This window comes from Salmo salar, chromosome 09 (genome assembly GCF_965601325.2).
Source record: "Salmo salar chromosome 09, fSalSal1, whole genome shotgun sequence".
NCBI classification, from domain to species: domain Eukaryota; kingdom Metazoa; phylum Chordata; class Actinopteri; order Salmoniformes; family Salmonidae; genus Salmo; species Salmo salar.
The window spans coordinates 96070088-96095270 of NC_138299.1; the positions used below are offsets into that span (position 1 = coordinate 96070088).

At 42.8% G+C, this 25183-nt stretch overlaps 1 protein-coding gene across 3 annotated transcripts in view; it reads right to left on the reverse strand.

Annotated features, from left to right (window-relative positions):
• Positions 1-1131: 1131 nt before the first annotated feature.
• LOC106612181 (glutamate receptor 3) overlaps positions 1132-25183 on the reverse strand; it is a 219292-nt gene continuing 195240 nt past the window's right edge. Inside the window, exons 13-16 of one of the 3 annotated variants that reach the window (XM_045724147.2) lie at positions 15445-15692; positions 6357-6471; positions 4578-4825; positions 1132-3090 (exon numbers count right to left, since the gene is read on the reverse strand). In XM_045724147.2, coding sequence (XP_045580103.1) covers positions 4580-4825; positions 6357-6471; positions 15445-15692 — 609 coding nt within the window. In that variant the 3' untranslated portion in view covers positions 1132-3090; positions 4578-4579. Of the gene's footprint in view, positions 3091-4577; positions 4826-6356; positions 6472-12295; positions 12411-15315; positions 15693-25183 lie in introns of those variants that run through there. The other 2 variants (XM_045724148.2, XR_014378839.1) reach the window with 2 other exon arrangements.

Below are 25183 nucleotides of genomic sequence, written 5' to 3' on the forward strand. Positions count from 1 at the left end.
CATGATGTATCTATAGGTCTACTGGTATCATGATGTATCTATAGGTCTACTGGTATCATGATGTATCTATAGGTATACTGGTATCATGATGTATCTATAGGTCTACTGGTATCATGATGTATCTATAGGTCTACTGGTATCATGATGTATCTATAGGTCTACTGGTATCATGATGTACCTAGAGGACTACTGGTATCATGATGTATCTATAGGTATACTGGTATCAGTAGACCTATAGGTACATCATGATACCAGTAGTCCTATAGATACATCATGATACCAGTAGACCTATAGATACATCATGATACCACTATACCTATAGATACATCATGATACCAGTAGACCTATAGATACATCATGATACCACTATACCTATAGTTACATCATGATACCAGTAGACCTATAGATATATCATGATACCAGTAGACCTATAGATACATCATGATACCAGTAGACCTATAGATACATCATGATACCAGTAGACCTATAGATACATCATGATACCACTATACCTATAGATATATCATGATACCAGTAGACCTATAGATATATCATGATACCAGTAGACCTATAGATACATCATGATACCAGTAGACCTATAGATACATCATGATACCAGTAGACCTATAGATACATCATGATACCACTATACCTATAGATACATCATGATGAGTGCTATGTACTCATCAGGCTGCCATGTTTGATCACTGTAGGTTAATGTACTCTGGGTTTGAAATGGTTTCCTCAACTTATAATGACACATCATTGATGAGAGATTTCAGATGGCCAATGAAGATGTCAGTGAGACTCTCAATCAGTGTATATGGGAGACTGTCAGAGGCAGCAGGTAGTTCTGTAGTAATACTGATCCAGCTGCTCAATAACCAGCTATTTTCTCATGCTGTTTTTCAGAAGGTTGTAATGGTACCGGAAGGAATTATATAGTTGACATGTGGCTTGTACAGTGTGTTGCAAAACAGGCAATTTCCTTTCAGATGAGAAGACAGATGCATAGCTTACACATTCTTGGAGTGATGACTGAATGCATTGCTGTGTGTTTGTGTGTTTATTTTAATTAACTTCACCATGTGGTTTAACAAGTTCATGAGATTACAAGCACACAAACACATGTCATTTTCTATACAGGTTTATTTACAAAATGTATGAAAATTCTCTGTACAGCTCCTCACTAACGAAGATCAGTAAATTATATACATACATGCAGATTCTGACTCTTTTGTAGTAGTCACTAAGATGTTTGGCCATTTTCTCTGTGTTAAGTGAACTTACAAAACCAAAGAAACTGTCTCACTGAAGAATAACCGTGGTTGTATTTCTACTGTAGAATCTGACGTAAGTTAGAAGAGCTTGTGATCTGTCATTACGGAGTTAACATGCAATTTCTTAGAAAAATTGGGAAACCCATCCACTCCTTTCTTGTGTAGCCTTAATAAATACATCTGATTTCAATAAACGTACACCTCTCTTTCTTTAGAATTGTTCATTTCCTTTTTCTTACCTTCCCTTTTTTAAATCTTTTTTTTGTGTGTGTAAATCTATCTTTTCACGGTCTTAGGTGATTAATGTTCTTCCTAAATCCTATGGAATCACAGTCTTTTGAAAAGGAAATGTGCTAAGCTTTTAAGACATCCCCTGTAAGTACGTTGTATAAATCTATTTTCTCGTTGTATTTATATTATTAATTTATTTAATTTACTAAGTAAATTCACCACACACTACAATGTTCATAAAAAGAAATTAAAATTGAAAGCATATGATCAAACCGCAGCTTATTCTAAAATGTGTAGTTGTTTAGCAAAATACCAAGGTCATCCATAATACTACCATTAAAAAGCCATTACTGTTTGGATTGCAGTTTATCTACTTTTTGAATGTCCCTTTTGGTTCGGTTTAAATTTATTGTACAGAAGATTTGAATGATTTTAGGTTACATGAAAACCCAGCTATAAGCAGGTGTTCTTTCAAAATGAAGACAAAAAAAACAGCCTATTTTGGAGCAACACTGTGTGAGTGAGTTCTCTCTTCATATTATACACACCATAAAACACACTGGGAGAGTTACTGAACTATGAAACTTGCTCAGACAGTCCTCTGCATTCTTTAAAAAAACACATCTGAATCTGTTGGAAGTATATTGGGATTGTGAGATGGCCTGTTTTAAGTTGTGTAAAGCCAAATGCTGCATCTCACATTCATCTCTTTCATGAGTTCCTGTGTGTATGTCCAGAATGGCCCCCTATTCAATATATAGTGCACTACTTTTGACCGGGGGCTCTGCACAGAAGTAATGCACTATATAGGTAATAGGGTTCCATTTGGGATGCACATTTGACTAGCTACCAACGCTTTCTCTCAGAGTCTATCTCTGACACTTCAAAAGCACCATAGTTGAGGACAACAACAATACAGTTTCTTTTGGCTATGGCATATTTAACCAATTGATTCCAATAAGATTCAAATGTGTCTTTCAAAACAATTTCAAGGTCACAAGAATATAACAAGCAATCTTCTAATAATCAGTGTCTATAATAAACGTATTTTAAAACACATTTAACCAGTAAAAACCTAGCCTGCAAGAAGAATTAGGATAATCTGATCAAATTCCCTTTGCAGAAAAAACAATTTATCATCTGTCATATCGTATTCATCTTCTGTCCGGCACTTGGAAATGTGCTCTGGGTGCAAGTGATGGCTTTAGGTATCTCTCTTTTGTCTTTAGCATCTCAAATAAAGTTCCTTAAAACAGATTACAGTATCGATCCTGTCTTTCTGTTTATTTGTCTGTGAGTTCAAGCCAAATGCAATGCCGTTGTTATGAGTTGCATTGTTCTAAGTAACTCTGTGACTGTTCCATACGTAAGGCACTGCAGGAAACCGCTTGAGTTCTTCACGTCACCAGTCCTGTCGTGTCGCCATTGCAGATTATCGTCGCCATTGCCGCCAGGAGAGGATTTAGCTGCAGTTGAGGAAACCCCCATCCTGACGTGATCATGTCGTTTCATCATAGGGTCAATAGTCACAGTCGTTCGTAAGGGATCGTGTACCTGGTCTAACTGAAGCGCCCGATACCTGTTTTAGAGGAAGGAAGTAGAGACATAGGGATAATCTTAATTGCATTTAACTGATTCCTTGCGTGTTCTCTCTTCACCTCCTCAAAACCAATAGGATGAGAAGTCAGAGATCCCTCCCCTCTGACCTTCTCACCCAATGGGATTTGAGGAGTCGAGGAGCGAGGACCCAAGGAATCAATGAAATTGAGATTCTCACACAGAGACACATGGGTAATAAGTCTGTTAAAATGGTGGATGAGATGAGATGTGTCATTAAGGTTGGAATGGTTGAGTCACGATGATGTGTTACTTGGGACATTAGCTTAACTGTTAGCGATTTGCAGATGCTGCTAGCATATTCCACTGAGTAAACTAAAACCTTAAGCTAGATAAAGTATGAGTGTTTACGAGATAAAGATAAATGTTTTTTGATGGCTTAATCTTTTTTTTAAAATCATGTTGATTTTAATTAACAACACCATAGTGCAGGGTTTTTTCTGGACCAAAAAGGGGCTTAGGTGGTGGGCGAGGCAGGGGGCGTGAAATAGGGCGTGGCCGGTCCATTGGGAGGCTGACTTTAATAAATAATTTAGAGGCCCCCATCTTGGCGGTGTAGAAAAATGTTTGTACTTCAAGCCAATTTCCTGCAAATCTACATATTCTGCCATGGAACTGAGAGAACATTTTGCAGTTTTAAAACAAATTTCCTTTAATTTTATGCATTTTGCCATGGCTAATGCTGTGTTCTTTTGCTCAAACATAATAACAAATGCTGAATAAATGTTTTATGTACAATTCTCCCAGACTGTCAAGCTTTTATGTTGCTGATTGTTAGTTTTCAAAGATTATATAACTAAAGAATATATAGGTCCATTATCTGTTCTACATACTTTATATCTGGGTTGAATCATTTAAGTTTACGCTGGATGCATTTTTCTGTCCCGAAAATGTATTTCAAATTATGAAAATACTTTTTTACACACTGTTTGGACTTAGGCCACCCGAAAAAATGCTTTGGTGGCCCAAACAAGAATTGACCTCTAGTCATACACAATATGTAGCAATGTCAAGTTAACAAAAGTCTTCGGGATTTGTAAATGTAATGTTGGGTTGTCTATTGGCTCCCGAGTGGGGCAGCGGTCTAAGGCACTGCATCTCAATGCTGGAGGCGTCACTACAGATCCTGGTTCGATCCCGGGCTGTATCACAACCGGACGTGATTGGGAGTCCCGTAGGGCGGTGCACAATTGGCCCAGGGTCGTCCGGGTTAGGGTTTGGCCGGGTTAGGCCCTCATGGTAAATACGAATTTATTCTTAGCTGACTTGCCTAGTTAAAATATTGTGGATATGTTCAAGTCATGAGTGATTAAGTGTTACGAAATCACACCAAACAGCTTGACAACAACACAAACAAACAAATCATTCAACAACACCACCAGAGGAAACCAACTAAATGATTCAGATGTCACAGAGAGAGAATCAGGAAGAGAGCAGCGGTGTCATTACCCTTAGATCTTAACGCTCTCTGTCCCATACACGTTGTAACCTTCTCTGTATGTGGCAAAGTTCTGGGGGTTGGTCGGGGGAGCTGGCTTAAATTTCTCAGCATTTTTTGCTAGTTTGAGCCGTTTGGTTTCTGCACGTGACTTGTAACAGAACTCAATCAGTGCCACCATCATGGCCAGCCCCAGCCCTCCAACCAGAATATAGAAGACTCCAGCCACATTGCTCAGGCTGAGAGCACTTGTCTTGTCCTGGGGAAGGTGAAGAACATAGTTAGAGGGTTTGCGGTGGAGAGAGAGTTCTGTAGAGAACAGTGTAGCCTACCAGTACAACACTAAAGCAGAGTATATAGGCCTCAAACTGATCCTTACAGAGTCTTGTTGAAATAACAGTCAGAGACCTAACACTCAGAATTCACATGGATACTCTATTATCAGACCTTCCTACAAACTGTTTCTCTGAGACAGAAATGTTTCTGATGCTTCCAATGGCAGATCATACTACAGACTCCAGAGGCTAACAGCAACAGAAGGCTGATATAGTAAAGGATGGCTGAGGTTGAGTCTAGAAAAAGTCTAGATTGGACTGGCTTTCCTATAGTGGTCCAAGAAGTTTTGAGGAACATCTGAACACCATAGTCAGACCACTCTCCAATGAAGGAGAGACGAGTCACCTCTTTAGTTTGATCTAGGTGAATGTAGAGCTTCCCCTATTCTACAGGTCTTCTTCCATATAAGGAAGCTGCGGTCAGTAACTCACAGGTCAAAATTTCAAGACCTGTCCTGAATTTTTCTTTTTTTGGTACACTTTGATACTGTTGTTGTCAAATCTCTCTGACGTAATTATAATTTTTTTAAGCCATTTTTAAGGAATCAAACCATTTTGCTGCTGCTTACTTCCCAAACATGTTTATAGAAAATTTGTTCATGAGAGCTTTACCATTTGCAGTTTAACCCTTTGAGCTTTGACTGAGATTATAGCTGTGGTAATATGTAGCTAAGCCGACGAGGGTAAGGACACTGATCTGTTAGTTTATTGGCCTGGCTATGGTCTCAGAGGGTTAAATAGAGGCTTATTACATTCTTAGACTTCATGTGGGGTGAAAACAACAAGATCTCTTCATTGCAACTCCTTGTTCAGACAAAGACCCCACGGTGTTGCAATGTCTTCCTGAAGTTACATGGAAGCAGTTGATCACAACATCAACACTTTGTTTGTTTACCCCACCACAGGAAGTTAAAGAACCCAATAAATAAATTTCCAAGCAAAATAGTAACAACACAGATAAAGCACATTTTAATTAAAAGTTTAGTAAATAGAAACAACAGCATAATGGTAAGAATATCACGAATGTCAAGCATAAAAATGAGCAAAAATAGCACTTAATGTCAACAGCTAGTCAACAACTATTCAATGATGGTGTTTGATTATTTTACACATGTACCATTTCACCAAGCATAAGGTCATTTACCATTACAGTTTGTGAAGAAAAAAGCAGTACCTATTTCTATATCGGCCAAAAAAAGACAACGTATTTTTCAGACATGATTTGAATTTGGGAAATCATGCATGAAGGACTTGAACCACTTTTTTATTTTTGTTAAATGTATGTGGCAGAATTATTATAATTTGGGGGGGTATAATAAAATAATAAAATAAGGGATAGGGGGATATAGAGTATAGCTAATCTAAATGTTTCAGGATAGTTTAGCATTTCTTTGCATATGAACAGTACGTCACAATGCAACTGGGAATCAACACAAAAGACCAGCGGAGACTGACCTTACTTCCAGAGTCCTTGGTTCCACATTCACCCTTATCGTACCACCATTTGTTTTTCAGCTTGTCTAAGATGCCTTGTTCACTGAGTTTCAATACGGCAAGGTTTACAGGAGTTCTTCACATGAGAAATAACATAAATAACATCATATTATGTTATTTTATGTTATTCATAACTTCATAGTTTGCATAACTTCATAACAAAGCGATCGAGCAGGACTCCTGGCCATTGTCACATCATAGAGAACAGGCATTCTAGTCTATTACCTTGTCGTCATTGACCAGCCCTTGTCTAGGGCCAGGGCCTGCTCCTATCGCTTCGAGTAATCGGCAGATGCTGGTAACAGGACGAGCAGGTACTGACTGTACACTCTGCTGGTCTGGGAGTATCTAAAGCTGAGGAAGGTATTTGTTTGTGGGGACAGCAGGGTAGCTTTCTGACCAGCACTTAAGTTCCATCCAACTAGAACCTTCTCTTGACTAAGAGTAACAGTAAAAGACTACAACATAACCGTTGACCTGATATTTTCTGAGGCGGTAGAAGCAGAGGCTTGGACACCTCCTACTGCAACAACACAAGGTGGCTCTGAGCTTTGGTTCCAAAGACAACATGAACAATAAAACGTGGGAAACTAATAATAGCATTTACCTTGACATTACAGACGGCATTAAAATACTGAATAAAGCCAGAGGTGTTTCACATCAACCGTTTCAAAAGAACTTGTGCTATTTATTGGTGGGGGAAACAGGTTTGGTTGTAGCCTTTACTAAATCCGCTTACAAGGGGGATTACTGTCAACCAAGCTACAGCTTTATTACTGCTGTTTAAGCTCAGCTTTGACACATCAGGAGGATAATGAATGTGGTTTCTCTTTGTAATATGGTTTCATCAGAGGAAACTGATAGGTAATAATCATGTGTTAAAATGTTGAATTGAAGGTATAAGACATTTCCCACTGTTTTACAACTGACACAGTGCCTTGCACTTAACATGAACTATTTACCTGTGCAACATACATGACATAATACTTTTTGAAAAACGAGGCTAAGATGTTACGTGTGGAAAACACAACAAAAGGATGATGCATAATTAGGAAGATTGATCACATGGTGCTCTACTCTATAGCCCCTATAGAAACAGACTGGTGGTGCTCTACTCTATAGCCCCTATAGAAACAGACTGGTGGTGCTCTACTCTATAGCCCCTATAGAAACAGACTGGTGGTGCTCTACTCTATAGTCCATATAGACACAGACTGGTGGTGATCTACTCTATAGCCCCTATAGAAACAGACTGGTGGTGCTCTACTCTATAGCCCCTATAGAAACAGACTGGTGGTGCTCTACTCTATAGCCCCTATAGAAACAGACTGGTGGTGCTCTACTCTATAGCCCCTATAGAAACAGACTGGTGGTGCTCTACTCTATAGCCCCTATAGAAACAGACTGGTGGTGCTCAACTCTATTTCCCCATTAGAAACATAATGTGTTCTGCTCTATAGCCCTTTATGCAATGGGTGGGTCAAATCGCGAATGCTGATTGGTTAAAACCGCATTCCAGCCGTTGTCTATTCCACACGTTTCCACCGGCTAAATCTAGGACGTTAAAATGCCCATTTATGGCTCTCGAGTGGCGCAGTGGTCTGGCACAGTATCGCAGTGCTAGCTGTGCCACTAGAGAACCTGGTTTGAGTCCAGGCTCTTTTGCAGCCGGCAGCGACCCTGGAGACCCATGGGGCGGCGCACAATTGGCCCAGCGTCGTCCGGGTTAGGGGAGGATTTGGCCGGCAGGGAGGTTCCTGTCCAATCGTGCACTAGCGAATCCTGTGACGGGCTGGGCGCAATGCACGCTGGCACGGTCGCCAAGTGTACAGCGCTTCCTCCGACACACTGGTGTGGCTGGCTTTCGGGTTAAGCGGACGTTGTGTCAAGAAGCAATCCATCGACCTTTGCCTCTCCCGAGTCCGTACGGGAGTTGCAGCGATGGGAGAAGACTGTAACCATCAGTTTGATACCAAAAAATTGGGGAGAAAAAGGTGTAAAAAAAATAAAAATAAAAGTTCTGTTCCATCTAACTGCGCAATCCATTGTCTCATCAGCCCAGCCAGACAATTTATGAACTTGATCTCCACTATTAAAAGCATCTAGACAATATCTCATATTTTTTTTCGACTAACATTTCTTTTTCAACAGCGGAGATTTATATAAACCTCTCTCCGACATTTGCAACATTGTTTCAATATTCAAATTCGATCTCCTGCTGTCCCATAGTAATGAACGAGTCGTGAGTCTGGACGAGACAAAGAGGCAGGAAGCGTTTCTCAGCCATTCAAAATCATAACTCAGCTGGCATCATTGTTATGGATATGTACAAAACAAATAAAATTTTAAAAAAGTAAAAATGAAACACAGCTAATTTGCAGTCTTTCAGCTTCAGTTAGAAATGACTGTTACTGCAGCTGTGTTGTTGGCTAACTCCTCTGAATAACAGTTTCCTGACGAGTGAGCACATTTTCTATGCCAGGCGAAATCGTACCTCATCAGCTTATTGTTATGGATGGATCCAATTAAATGTCACTAGAAACCAGCTTCAACAAATGCAAATGAAGATACTTTCCTGGCTGCACTATTTTGACATGACTGTAAGTTAGCCGTAGTTGGCTAGCTAGCAAGCAAAGGATAAGAACTTTGCCAGCAAGTATGGCAACGGTACATTTAGAATGAACGACTGGGTCACGTCCATAGATACAGAACAGAAAGACTGAACGACTGGGTCTCGTCTCACCAACCCTACAATTGTGTCGGGACTATATCTTGTGGAAGGATGAAATAGTATGAATAAATGAATGAAAATAAAAAAAAATGTATGAAAATATGTGACTCATTATTAGAATATGTTGGTAATCCGTTGTATAAAAGTTATAATGCCCTCGAAGCCGGTGTTTGGAGGATATATTGACACGGTTTGCCAGCCCTCGACGGAAAACTAAATGTTAGTCTAAAAGAAATGTGAGTTAATGTCAAGATGTTTTTTATATTGGAGATCAAGTTGATAACTTCCCTGCCTGGGCTGATGAGACAGTAGATTGCACAGTCAGATGGAACAGAGTAAATAGGCATTTTAACATCATAGATTTAGCCGGTGGTAACTTGTGGAATAGACACCGGCTGGAATGCGGTTTTAACCAATCAGCATTCAGGATTACACACACCTGTTGTATAAAGCACTATAGAAACAGACTACGCCAATCAAAAAATGATGAATGGATAACAAGTGTCTTGGGTTCCACTGGTGAACAATGTCCTCTTGGGACCTTTAGGAAAACATACATTATCATCAGCAGGAGAAGAGAAGATTACACCAGTGTGTAGAATAGTATCTCCCTGGCCAATGGTAATAGGGCGACTGTGAAGGACTGTCCATCATGGTAGCTCAGAGAGACATTGATTAACAATACAATTATCTGTTAACATGCTCATGATACTGGGGCCTGAAACCCAATCTAAGAGAGCAGTATTACAGAGGTGATCAGAAAGAGGGAGTGTGTGTGTGTGTGTGTGTGTGTGTCCCAGTCGACAGCCAATGTATTGAGATATACTGGATAATTAACCTTCAAGCACAGCAGATGGTCACCAAACTCACACACTGTCTGTCTTTCACCGACGATGCCAATGCTCGTCAGAGCTAAATGTCAGACTTTGAGGTGTGCAGTTTGAATGTTTAAGAGCAGTAGAGATCAAATGCAAATGAATTTATTATAAATTCACATGATCAATACATTTTAGCCATGATCCTGAAGGTTGCCCAAAGCCAAAGTATACATACCTGAGCAGGTCCAGATAAAAGGCAGAAGGAAACATGTCAGAGAAGCAACGGTACTGCTCTTCTAACGCAGCCGTCACAGCCGTGAGCAGGCCTCAACATCACTCAGCATAGTGACTATACAACACAGATTATTAGCAGAAATGCATGGTTGAAAATAGTGTTGCAGAATTCCTGTGACTTTCCCATAATTCCTAGGTTTTCCAGAAACCCCTATGGGAGGATTCCCTGAATAAGGGGGAGAATAAGCAAGGAATGGAACCCTGCCAGAGGGAATCTTCTAACAGGGATTTCTGGGAAACCTGGAATTGTTTATTTACTGGGACTTTTTTTTTAGTTAGTGGATTTTTGCAACCCTACATATATGAAAATATAGGAAGCCTATTTCTGAACATTATGGAGGTAAAACAGAAAAGCAGAGAGAGAAAGGTCAGGTGTGTTGGTAGGACATTACTTGATCGAGGTATTATATAGATGTTAGCCATGATGCTATTTCAAACATGTCATAGTACTATAACATTACATTTCCTGAGAATTCATGTCAAATGACCCTATCTATCACAGCTAATCCGTAAGCAAGTCACTTAGCTGACCTAATTCGTAGCATGAGTCATGCCTGAGTCACTAGTCATTCAATTGATCTAAACTGTATCAAATGTCAATGCCCTTGTATGCCATCTTTAAAATAGCATGATGCAAGCTTCATAGCACACAGTCTAAGTATGGTGATACCAAGTTAACAAGGCTAAGTCAAACACACTCTTATTGCATCATTGATTCCCAGGATGGATATAGCCATGTCTTGTGAAGAGAGTAGAATAGAAGAGTAAGAAACCTGATTATCACAATGGTTATTGGGCTCAACTCTGGCTCTTGGTTGTTCGTGTTGAAATCAAGTGCTAAATTGGGTAAAAACACTTGACACCACCTACAATTGTATTGATTTTTTTGTAAAATCATCATGAAAAAGCAATCAATTATAGGGGCAGTTCCACCACCTACAAAATCCTAGTTTAACTGAATGTAGTCGTACCACATGACCCACAGCCCAAAGAGATCAGACCTTCTCTTTGAGATTAGAATTCTCACGTTTGCCCGTAATGCTTAGTCCCCTCAAGACTCCGCTGTTCGCCTCGCCTCCCTGAGCTGACACGTCTCAACTGAGCAGCCATTTTGGGGGGTTTCAGCCAATGGGATCTAGAGGCCAGGATGACTTCTCTAGGCCAGTCGCATGGGATGTCCAGAGAAGCATCTATATGACATGAGCAACTGTGAAGCCATGTTGTGTCAGACAAGACAGCAATAATGTTATGAAATACAGACGTGGCCTTCACAAGAGGAAGGCGGCAGTCTCTGGCATCTAGATGCCATATTTTCAGAAATAGTTTGTGATAAACTATTCATGAAATGTAACTTATAATACACATTCTTACTGTATAATATATAACTTACAACAGGTATATTTTACTCAGAAATCTGACAGAGATACTCTAAACGCTAATTAGACTTCAGATTGGCTATACATTCTCTAGGCAATATAATACCCGACACACACATCGTCTGCTGCCCAGAGATGTTAAAGATGGATTTAACTCCATCTCCTCCTTTTCCAACTGCAGGACAGCGCTATCCTCCTCACATCACTCCCACCACTGAGAAGCAGCAGTCTAAACATCCCCAGTCGAATAAACACACTTCCTCCTTGTCAAACACAACCAAACACTGATCCACATATCCTTATCCTTCCTCTCACAACTGTCTTTGTCAAACAACTCAGCTTAGCCTTACCATTATATCTCCTTTACTACGCTTCATGCTACCTCATCATTCTCCATGTGTATTAGCCAAGTAAGGGTTCTTAGTTTGATATTTTGTTCCATAGACTGGTCAGAGTATGGTAAATGACAGAAAGGCTACATTTGAGCCTGGTTGGACTCAACATGTGGGTTTGTTTTGGGTTGGGTTGTATGCTAGCTAACAAAGTACATAAGAAAATCAAAGTGCTATAATATAAATCCAATCCATAATCAATGATTTTTATTATACCTATTGACTAATATTAACAGCCTTGCCGATTACTCTGCAATATTGTACCCGATCTGGTGACATCGAGGCTGACCTTGGAGTCACCTCCCCCGCTGCCGCACTCGCCCTTGTCGTACCACCATTTGTTTTTCAATTTGTCCAACAGGCCTTGCTCATTCAGTTTTAACACTGCCAGGTTAACAGCATTTCTTGAAACGATAAAACATAACTTGTAAGAAAATGCACAGGTCCGTGAGAAATCTAATGCATAGTAGTAGTATAGTAGCAGTATAGTATAGTCGCAGTGTAGTATAGTACAGTATTATAGTAGCGGTATAGCATAGTCCGCAGTGTAGTATAGCACAGTAGTATAGTAGTAGTATAGTGGTAGTATAGTATAGACCGTAGTGTAGTACAGTACAGTAGTATAGTAGCAGTATAGCATAGTCTGTAGTGTAGTATAGCACAGTAGTATAGTAGTAGTATAGTAGCAGTATAGTATATTCCGTAGTGTAGTATAGTACAGTGGTATAGTAGCAGTATAGTATAGTCCGTAGTGTAGTATAGTACAGTAGCATAGTAGTAGTATAGTATAGCCCGTGGTGTAGTATAGTATAGTAGTAGTATAGTATAGTCCATTGTGTAGTATAGTACAGTAGTATAGTAGTAGTATAGTCCGTAGTGTGGTACAGTGCAGTTGTATAGTAGTAGTATAGTATAGTCCGTAGTGTTGTATAGTACAGTAGTATAGTGGTAGCATAGTAGCAGTATAGCATAGCCCATAGTGTAGTATAGTACAGTAGTATAGTAGTAGTATAGTAGTAGTATAGCATAGTCCGTGGTGCAGTATAGTACAGTAGTATAGTAGTAGTATAGTAGTAGTATAGTATGGTCCCCAGTGTAGTATAATACAGTAGTATAGTGGTGGTATAGTATAGTCCGTAGTGTAGTACAGTACAGTACAGTAGTATAGTAGTAGTATAGTATAGTCTGTAGTGTGGTATAGTACAGTAGTATAGTGGGAGTATAGTATAGTCCGTAGTGTTGTATAGTACAGTAGTATAGTATAGTATAGTCCGTAGTGTAGTATAGTACAGTAGTATAGTATAGTCCGTAGTGTAGTATATTACAGTAGTAGTATAGTATAGTCTGTCGTGTAACATAGCACATTAGTATAGTCGTAGTATAGTATAGTCCGTGGCGTAGTATAGTACTGTACTATAGTCCGTAGTATAGTATAGTCTGTAGTGTAGTATAGTACAGTAGTATAGTAGTAGTATAGTATAGTCCATAGTGTAGTATAGTACAGTAGTATAGTAGTAGTTATAACGATAATAATAACGGTAGTTGGACTACCACTAATAGTGCTTATTGTTAATATTAGTATTATCTATTATTTTGTATCTATTATTTTTAAGAATTTTAGGAATATGAGTTAGATAGATCAGTAAGGTTAAGAGGAAGAGCAAAGAAAGTGGTAAATATTGAAAAGGTGGCATGAGGGGTTAGGTAGTTTAGAAACTGAAGTGTGCGGGACGGGGACACTAGTCATCATTGAGAAGAAAAGCAACAACAGAAAACACCATGCAATTAACATTCATCACAAGTGACAGTGCAACTTTTAAAGGCTACATGGAAAAACTGTTGAACTATTAAATTAAAAGTGACAATACAACCGTCGGGAAGGACAGCACACAGGACAGAAAGACAGCACGCAGGACAGGACAGCACACAGGACAGAAGGAGAGCACGCAGGACAGCACGCAGGACAGAAGGACAGCACACAGGACAGAAGGACAGCACACAGGACAGAAGGAGAACATGCAGGACAGAAGGACATAAGGACAGGGCAGAAGGACAGCACACAGGACAGGAGGACAGGACGGAAGGACAGCACACAGGACAGAAGGACAGGACAGAAGGACAGGACAGGAGGACAGCACACAGGACAGAAGGACGGGGCAGAAGGACAGCACACAGGGCAGGAGGACAGGACAGAAGGACAGGACAGGAGGACAGCACACAGGACAGAAGGACAGGACAGAAGGACAGGACAGAAGGACAGGACATAAGGACAGGGCAGAAGGACAGCACACAGGACAGGAGGACAGGACGGAAGGACAGCACACAGGACAGAAGGACAGGACAGAAGGACAGGACAGGAGGACAGCACACAGGACAGAAGGACGGGGCAGAAGGACAGCACACAGGGCAGGAGGACAGGACAGAAGGACAGGACAGGAGGACAGCACGCAGGACAGAAGGACAGGACAGAAGGACAGGACAGAAGGACAGGACAGGAGGACAGGGCAGAAGGACAGGACAGGAGGACAGCACACAGGACAGAAGGACAGGACAGAAGGACAGGACAGAAGGACAGGACAGGAGGACAGGGCAGAAGGACAGCACACAGGACAGGAGGACAGCACAGAAGGACAGCACACAGGACAGAAGGACAGGACAGAAGGACAGGACAGGAGGACAGGACAGAAGGACAGGACAGAAGGACAGGGCAGAAGAACAGCACACAGGACAGAAGGACAGGACAGAAGGACAGGACAGGAGGACAGGACAGAAGGACAGGACAGAAGGACAGGACAGAAGGACAGGACAGAAGGACAGGGCAGAAGAACAGCACACAGGACAGAAGGACAGGACAGGAGGACAGGACAGAAGGACAGGCCAGAAGGACAGCACACAGGACAGAAGGACAGGACAGGAGGACAGGACAGAAGGACAGCACACAGGACAGAAGGACAGGACAGAAGGACAGGACAGAAGGACAGGACAGAAGGACAGGGCAGAAGAACAGCACACAGGACAGAAGGACAGGACAGAAGGACAGGACAGAAGGACAGGCCAGAAGGACAGGCCAGAAGGACAGAAGGACAGGACAGAAGGACAGAAGGACAGAAGGACAGGCCAGAAGGAAAGATAGAGTAAGAGAGACATAAAGGTAAAATGGTTGTTAAACTGTTCAACTCGTAGCTACACCCTGGAATGTATTCCCCTTTGGTTTAGGAACAACAACATTAACACGTAAATAAACATCCATAATAACAATTATAAATCAACCTAGATATCCAAGAACAATAAAATATATGATACCGTTACCTCTTTGTGTCCATTCCAAAACAATAAGGAAGAAGAGAAGAATAAGAAGAAGAAGGGCCAAACACAAGACATCAGGGTAGGTGGAATACTATAACAACAAGGAGAATATCGTTATATTATCCCACCCACCTTAATGCTGAGCCTTTGGGTGTGGCCACACCATATCCTTTTGAGTCGAGGTTTCCGCCCACTTTCATGGTGTCGCAGGGTTTCCTCTGCTCTATGTACTCGTTCATGGTGGACTCCAGGAGGAAAGCAAACTTGCCCTTCGACTTTCGTACACGGGCCACCCCGTCTGGCGTGGTCTTGACAAACACTGACGGTTCGGCCGATTTCATGTATGACCACATTTTCTCATAGACTGCTATTTTGGATCGCTGTTTAGACGGAGAGAGGGAGGGAAAGGGAGAAGAGAAAGCATTGATACATACATGTAGTGATGACCCAAATACAAATGTATACACCATTGAGAGAGAGAGAGAGAGAGAGAGAGAGAGGTGCAGTGAGAGGGAGAGAGAGAGAGAGGTACAGGGAGAGGGAGGGAGAGAGAGAGAGGACCCTGAACAATGAGAGAAACAGGAAGGAGTGATGCACAGAAACAAGAACCTTGCTATAGTACATTTCCGGCTCCCCTCTCTCCACTGGGATTCTCTGCCTCTAACCCTATTACAGGGGCTGAGTCACTGGCTTACTTGTGCTCTTCCATGCCGTCCCTAGGAGGGGTGCGTCACTTGAGTGGGTTGAGTCACAGACGTGATCTTCCTGTCCGGTTTTGCGCCCCCTCAGGCTCGTGCGGTAGAGAAGATCTTCATGGGCTATACTCAGCCTTGTCTCAGGGTAGTAAGTTAGTGGTCTGTTGATATCCCTCTAGTTTTGTGGGGGCTGTGCTTTGGCAAAGTGGATGGGGTTATATCTTGACTGGTTGGCACTGTCCGAGGGTATCGTCGGACGGGGCCACAGTATCCCCCGACCCACCCCTGTCTCAGTCTCTACTCTGCAACAGTCTATGTGCCGGTGGGCTAGGGTCAGTCTGTTATATCTGGTGTCCTCTGTGAATTTAAGCATGCTCCCTCTAATTCTCTCTCCCTCCCTCTCTCCCTCCCCTCCCAGTGGACCTGATCCCTAGGATCATGCCTCAGGACTACCTGGCCGCAGTCCACCTGGTTGTGCTGCTGCTCCAGTTTCAACTGTTCTGCCTGCGGTTAGGGAACCCTGACCTGTTCACCCAACCTACTACCTTGTCCCGGACCTGCTGTTTTCAACTCTTTCTCTCTCTACCGCACCTGCTGTCTCGACCTCTGAATGCTCGGCTTTGAAAAGCCAAGTGATATTTACTCCTGAGGTGCTGACCTGTTGCACCCTCGACATCCACTGTGATTATTATTATTTGACCCTGCTGGTCATCTATGAATGTTTAAACATCTTGAATAACAATCTAACAATGTTCTGTTATAATCTCCACCCGGCACAGCCAGAAGACGACTGGCCGCCACTCAGAGCCTGGTTCCTCTCTAGGTTTCTTCCTAGGTTACTGCCTTTCGAGGGAGTTTTTCTTATCACTGTACTTCTACATCTGCATTGCTTGCTGTTTGTGGTTTTAGGCTGGGTTTCTGTATAAGCACTTTGTGACATCAGCTGATGTAAAAATGGGTTTATAAATACATGATTGAGGTGAGAACCTTGCTACAGTAACATCAGAAGGGGACATAGATGAGAGTTTCCCAGTACGGTGCCTGTGGTTAGGCTTAGTATGCCTGCTATACAATCTGTAGGAGTGAAGAGAGGACTTCTAGCCATCTATAACAAGCAACAATTTAATTATTCAATGCCGCTGGATTCATTTTGGCAACACAGTTTCAAACTCCAGACTTCTTAACCCTGGTCTGGGCCAAAGCAGAGACAGGTCTGCTGCCAAGTGGTGGTGTGTGTACCGTAGAGTGGATACTCTCACAAGTACACTGCAGGTTAAATTTAGGAGGGTTAGTGCTATCTGGTATCCTTGGGATTTGCCTACCCCCTAAACCCTAACCCTAAACATAACCCCTACCCTTACCTTAACCATAAACATAACCTTTATCTAACTTAACCTTAACCCTTCAACAGTTTAAAATGTAAACTTCAATGGAGTAGGGACGTCCCAAGGATCCCGGATAGCAATTTAGGAGCTAGAGGATTACAAGGAAGTGGGCCAGTTGGCAATAGTCAATTGTACCAATGGGCCTATTGCCAATAGCCTACGTGTTCAGAGTATGAACAAGCTGTTGATATGGCAACACCAATCAGAGGCATTGTTCCAGTGGCATCAAGGATCCCATTGTATGGGCTTCCCCAGAAGGGTCAGTTTAGGTTCAAATACTGAAACAGTCCAGGACTTCATTTTGCCAGATCAAAGATTTGAAGAGCATAAGGTGTAGTGTATTACTAACTAAAGCAGAAATGTGTGGTAAGGAAGCACTTAGGTATAACAATCATATTTCCTAAGAAGTCTTGAAGTTAAATGAATCCTGAATAATGTCAAGGGAGACAAATACACTGTTAGTGACGGACACTCTCAGAGTTCTCAAGCAGAGTAAACAACACACCAACTCCACTAGTGAAGTAACAAATAGAGGCTGTGGAAAATGCAATAACAGCAGCACACACACACACACACACACACACACACACACACACACACACACACACACACACACACACACACACACACACACACACTAACACACACTAACACACACATTGAGCCCTGTGGCTTTGTGAGCAGAGCGGGACTTGTCCATTCTAAACATCAGATAGACCCATCAATGTCCCTAATTAATATACTGCCCCTCTCTGACTGTAATGGATATTGCCTCCGACACATCACTGTTAATAAACAAAAGCATTAACCTTGACTTAACGGAGGGCCCTACAGTAGTTGGCTCAGTGTGTTCCAATACAACCTGTTATGAGTCATCCATCATGTCACATCAGACCAGAGAGGTGAGGATCAGACCAGAGGGGTGAGGATCAGACCAGAGAGGTGAAGATCAGACCAGAGAGGTGAGGATCAGACCAGAGGGGTGAGGATCAGACCAGAGAGGTGAGGATCAGACCAGAGGGGTGAGGATCAGACCAGAGGGGTGAGGATCAGACCAGAGAGGTGAGGATCAGACCAGAGGGGTGAGGATCAGACCAGAGGGGTGAGGATCAGACCAGAGAGGTGAGGATCAGACCAGAGGGGTGAGGATCAGACCAGAGGGGTGAGGATCAGACCAGAGGGGTGAGGATCAGACCAGAGGGGTGAGGATCAGACCAGAGAGGTGAGGATCAGACCAGAGAGGTGAGGATCAGACCAGAGAGGTGAGGATCAGACCAGAGGGGTGAGGATCAGACCAGAGGGGTGAAGATCAGACCAGAGAGGTGAGGATCAGACCAGAGGGGTGAGGATCAGACCAGAGAGGTGAGGATCAGACCAGAGGGGTGAGGATCAGACCAGAGGGGTGAGGATCACACCAGAGGGGTGAGGATCACACCAGAGAGGTGAGGATCAGACCAGAGGGGTGAGGATCACACCAGAGAGGTGAGGATCAGACCAGAGAGGTGAGGATCAGACCAGAGAGGTGAGGATCAGACCAGAGAGGTGAGGATCAGACCAGAGAGGTGAGGATCAGACCAGAGGGGTGAGGATCAGACCAGAAGGGTGAGGATCACACCAGAGGGGTGAGGATCAGATCAGAGAGGTGAGGATCAGACCAGAGAGGTGAGGATCAGATCAGAGAGAGGAGGATCAGACCAGAGAGGTGAGGATCAGACCAGAGAGGTGAGGATCAGACCAGAGAGGTGAGGATCAGACCAGAGAGGTGAGGATCAGACCAGAGAGGTGAGGATCAGACCAGAGAGGTGAGGATCAGATCAGAGAGGTGAGGATCAGACCAGAGAGGTGAGGATCAGCATTAGAAGTCAACATGATGAATGAATACATCTCCCGGTCTCCACCTTGATAAAAAAGGCTTGAAGTTTGGGGATGTGAGGTGATCCCTGTTCTATGGTAATGCTAATATGGGTTAAAGTTAGTAATATAAATCAGTGGCATAGGATTTGTGTTGTTTTGTGTAGACAATATAATTTATTGTGCGCTCATAATTTGCATGAGCTAAAATATAGTTGGAAGGACATTGTCGGTTGGTTTTAAGAACAACTTCTGGAAAGACTGAGTGGGACTAATCTGCCTGGCAGTTAACAGAGAACCAGAAGGCTAGCAGTGTGTTTCTGTTGGAATGTGCATGTGTGTGTGTGAGAGTGTTTGTGTGTGTGTGAGCAAGTGTGTATGTGTGTGAGCAAGTGTGTGTGTGTGTGTGTGTGTGTGTGTGTGTGTGTGTGTGTGTGTGTGTGTGTGTGTGTGTGTGTGTGTGTGTGTGTGTGTGTGTGTGTGTGTGTGTCTGTGTGTATGTGTGTATGTGTGTGAGCAAGTGTGTGTGTGTGTGTGTGTGTCTGTGTGTGTGTGTGTGTGTGTGTGTGTGTGTGTGTGTGTGTGTGTGTGTGTGAGCAAGTGTGTGTGTGTGTGTGTGTGTATGTGTGTGAGCAAGTGTGTGTGTGTGTGTGTGTGTGTGTGTGTGTGTGTGTGTGTGTGTGTGTGTGTGTGTGTGTGTATGTGTATGAATAGCGCCAGAGAGGATGGCTGCTGTTTTATGGGCTCCTAACCAACTGTGCTATTTTGTTTGTTTTTTCGCGTTGTTTGTAACTTATTTTGTAACTTATTTTGTACATGATGTTGCTGCTAATTTCTTCTATGGCCCGTAAATAACTTCTGGACATCAAATCAGCGATTACTCACCTTGAACTGGACAAAGATTTTTTTCTATAACGAGTCCGACGCGAAGGATATATCGCTTTCTCAGGAACGGGCCCAAATCCCCGTCATTTGCGTGAAGAAAAGACAGAGAGAAAGGGGTCAGAGGTCGGGCTCCCCTCTGAGAATTCATAGGTAAGTGGGTAAACCACCACTACCATCTGTTCTATTGGCCAACGTGCAATCACTGGAGAATAAACTGGATGATCTACGATCAAGACTATCCTACCAACAAGACATTAAAAATGTAATATCTTGTTTCACAGAGTCATGGATGAACGACGACACAAATAATATAGAGCTGGCGGGATTTTATATGCATCGGCAGGACAGAGAAGCTACATCTGGTAAGAAGAGGGGTGGGGGTGTGTGTCTATTTGTCAATAACAGCTGGTGCGCAATGTCTAATATTCAATAAGTCTTGAGGTATTGCTTGCCTGAGGTAGAGTACCTTATGATAAGCTGTAGGCCACACTATCTACCTAGAGAGTTCTCATCTATATTATTCGTAGCCATCTATTTACCACCACAGACTGATGCTGGCACTAAGACCGCACTCAATCAACTCTATAAGGCCATAAGCAAACAAGAAAATACTCATCCAAAAGCGTCCCTCCTAGTGGCCGGGGACTTTAATGCAGGCAAACTTAAATCTGTTTTACCTCATTTCTACTAGCATGTCACATGTGCAGCCAGAGGACGACAAACTCTAGACCACCTTTACTCCACACACAGAGATGCGTACAAAGCTCTCCCTTGCCCTCCATTTGGCAAATCTGACCATAATTCTATCCTCCTGATTCCTGCTTACAAATGAAAACTAAAGCAGGAAGTACCAGTGACTCCCCCAATTCAGAAGTGGTCAGATGTAGCGGATGCTACGCTATGAGACTGTTTTGCTAGCACAGACTGGAATATGTTCAGGATTCATCCAATGGCATTGAGGAATATATCACCTCAGTTATCGGCTTCATCAATAAGTGCATCGACGTCGTCGTCCCCGCAATGACCATACGTCAATACAGGATTAAGATTGAATCCTGCTACACCGGCTCTGACGCTCGTCGGATGTGGCAGGACTTGAAACTATTACGGACTACAAAGGGAAACGCAGCCGCAAGCTGCCCAGTGACGCGAGCCTACCAGACGAGCTAAATGCCTTTTATGATCACTTCGAGGAAAGCAACACTGAATCATGCATGAGAGCACCAGCTGTTCCATACAACTGTGTGATAACGCTCATGGTAGCCGATGTGAGCAAGACCTTTAAACAGGTCAACATTTACTAAGCCGCGGGGCCAGATGGATTACCAGGATGTGTAAACAAAGCATGCATGGACCAACTGGCAAGTGTCTTCACTGGCATTTTCAACCTCTCCCTGACCGAGTCTGTAATACCTACATGGTTCAAGCCGACCACCATCTACCCTGTGTCCAAGGAAGCGAAGGTAACCTGCCTAAATGATTTCTGCCCCATAGCACTCACGTCGGAAGCCATTAACCTGTTGGGTCTAGGGGGCAGCATTTGCACGTCTGGATAAAAAAAATGTACCCGATTTAATCTGGTTACTAATCCTACCCAGTAACTAGAATATGCATATACTTATTATATATGGATAGAAAACACTCTAAAGTTTCCAAAACTGTTTGAATGGTGTCTGTGAGTATAACAGAACTCATTTGGCAGGCAAAACCCTGAGACATTTTCTGACAGGAAGTGGATACCTGATGTGTTGTATTGACTTTAAACCTATCCCATTGAAAAACACAGGGGTTTAGGAATATTTTGGCACTTCCTATTGCTTCCACTAGATGTCACCAGCCTTTACAAAGTGTTTTGAGTCTTCTGGAGGGAGATCTGACCGAACAAGAGCCATGGAACGTTGATGTCCCATTAGACACCTGGCGCGCTAGTTCATGTTGGGTACCCTCGTTCCAATACGTTATAAAAGAGTATGCATTCGTCCACCTTGAATATTATTCATGTTCTGGTTAAAAAAGGCCCTAATGATTTATGCTATACAACGTTTGACATGTTTGAACGAACGGAAATATATTTTTTCCCCTCGTTCATGACGAGAAGTCCGGCTGGCTTACATCATGTGCTAACGAGACGGAGATTTTTGGACATAAATGATGAGCTTTTTTGAACAAAACTACATTCGTTATGGACCTGTGATACCTGGAAGTGACATCTGATGAAGAGAATCAAAGGTAATGGATTATTTACATAGTATTTTCGATTTTAGATCTCCCCAACATGACGTCTAGTCTGTATCGCAACGCGTATTTTTCTGGGCGCAGTGCTCAGATTATTGCAAAGTGTGATTTCCCAGTAAGGTTATTTTTAAATCTGGCAAGTTGATTGCGTTCAAAAGATGTAAATCTATAATTCTTTAAATGACAATATAATATTTTACCAATGTTTTCTAATTTTAATTATTTAATTTGTGACGCTGACTTGACTGCCGGTTATTGGAGGGAAACGATTTCCTCAACATCAATGCCATAGTAAAACGCTGTTTTTGGATATAAATATGAACTTGATAGAACTAAAAATGCATGCATTGTCTAACATAATGTCCTAGGAGTGTCATCTGATGGAGATTGTAAAAGGTTAGTGCATCATTTTAGCTGGTTTTATGGTTTTGGTGACCCTGTCTTTGACTTGACAAAACATTACACACAACTCTTGTAAATGTACTGTCCTAACATACTCTAAATTTATGCTTTCGCCGTAAAACCTTTTTGAAATCGTAAAACGTGGTTAGATTAAGGAGATGTTTATCTTTCAAATGGTGTAACATAGTTGTATTTTTGAAAAATTTGAATTTTGACATTTATTTGGATTCAAATTTGCCGCTCTTGAAATGCACCTGCTGTTGATGGAGTGCACCACGGGTGGCACGCTAGCGTCCCACCTAGCCCCAAGAGGTTAAGTGCTTTGAAAGGCTAGTCATGGCTCACATCAACAGCATCATCCCGGATACTCTAGACCCACTCCAAATCGCATACCGCCCCAACAGATCCACCGATGACACAATCTAAATCGCACTCCACACTGCCCTTTCCTACCTGGACAAAAGGAACACCTGGACAAAAGTCAATGAATGCTGTTCATTGACTACAGCTCAGCGTTCAACACCATAGTGCCCACAAAGCTCATCACTAAGCTAAGGACCCTGAGACTAAACACCTCCCTCTGCAACTGGATCCTGGACTTCCTGACGGGCCACCCCCAGGTGTTAAAGGTCGGCAACAACACATCTGCCATGCTGATCCTCAACACTGGGGTCCCTCAGGGGTGCGTGCTCAGTCCCCTCCTGTACTCCCTGTTCACCCTCGACTGCATGGCCAAACACGACTCCAACACCATCATTAAGTTCACTGATGACACAAGAGTGGTAGGCCTGATTACAGACAACGATGAGATAGCCAATAGGGAGGAGTTCAGAGACCTGGCAGTGTGGTCCCAGGACAACAACCTCTCCCTCTCTCTCTACAAACATATCTCCATCATCTCTCTACAAACATATCTCCATCATCTCTCTACAAACATATCTCCATTATCTCTCTACAGACATATCTCCATTATCTCTCTACAGACATATCTCCATCATCTCACTACAGACATATCTCCATTATCTCTCTACATATATATCTTCATCATCTCACTACAGACATAGCTATATCCAGCAACAGTCACCATGTTGATCTGACGTAGCCTCTGGGATGAGGACACAATGACCTCAATTGAGGGATGGAGGGAGAAGGGTTGTGTGGAGGGAGGAAGGGATTGATGGAGAGAGGAAGGGATGGATGGAGGGTTGGAGGGAGGAAGGGATTTGTGGATGAATGGAGGGAGGGATGAAGGGATGGATGGAGGGTTAGAGGGACGAAGGGATGATGGAGGGATTATGGATGAAGGGATGGATGGAGGGTTGGAGGGAGGAAGGGATGGATGGAGGGTTGGAGGGAGGAAGGGATAGAGGGGAAAAGGGATGTGTGGAGGGATGGAGGGAAAAGGGATGGATGGAAGGAGGGATGGAGGGAAAAGGGATGGATGTGTGGAGGGATGGAGGGAAAAGGGATGGATGGAAGGAGGGATGGAGGGAAAAGGGATGGATGTGTGGAGGGATGGAGGGAAAAGGGATGGAGGGAAAAGGGATGGATGGAAGGAGGGATGAGGAAAAGGGATGGATGGAAGGAGGGATGAGGAAAAGGGATGGATGGAAGGAGGGATGAGGAAAAGCTATCTGCAGTGCTCAGAAATGTAGGTTGGTCAAGCTTCTGCTTGCAGCAAGATTAGTCAGACACTTTCCACCACCCTCACTTACACACTCACTCACTCACTCACTCACTCACTCACTCACTCACTCACTCACTCACTCACTCACTCACTCACTCACTCACTCACTCACTCACTCACTCACTCACTCACTCACTCACTCACTCACTCACTCACTCACTCACTCACTCACTCACTCACTCACTTACTCACTATTCCTCCTTGCCTTGTGGGCTGGCCTGTCTCTCTCTATGGTCTGTTAGGCCCCATACTACTGAGGACTGCTGCAATGAAAAGAACACAACTAAGGCATATGTGTGTGTGTGTGTGTGTGTGTGTGTGTGTGTGTGTGTGTGTGTGTGTGTGTGTGTGTGTGTGTGTGTGTGTGTGTGTGCTTGCGTGTGTGTGTGTGTGGATCATTTGTAAAAAATATCCTTTGAAGCTTTGCCACATAGAAAAAGTCAATTTTCAAGCTGCATGTTGGTTGTTGTTTAAAAACCAAACTGAAGTAGCCATTAAAAAACATCTAGGAGAGGACATTTGATTAAAGTGCAGAGTCAAAATAAATGGCCCTCTTCTTTCTAAACAGCCACTTAATCTGTATCGATTCTGAGTTAGGTTAGACAGCGTTTCCAAGCGTACATTTTAAATAGCACCCTATTCCCTATATAGGCCCACAGGCTCTGGTGACAAGTAGTGCACTATATAGTGAATATGGTGCCATTTAGGATGCATGCCTCTGTCCACTGGCC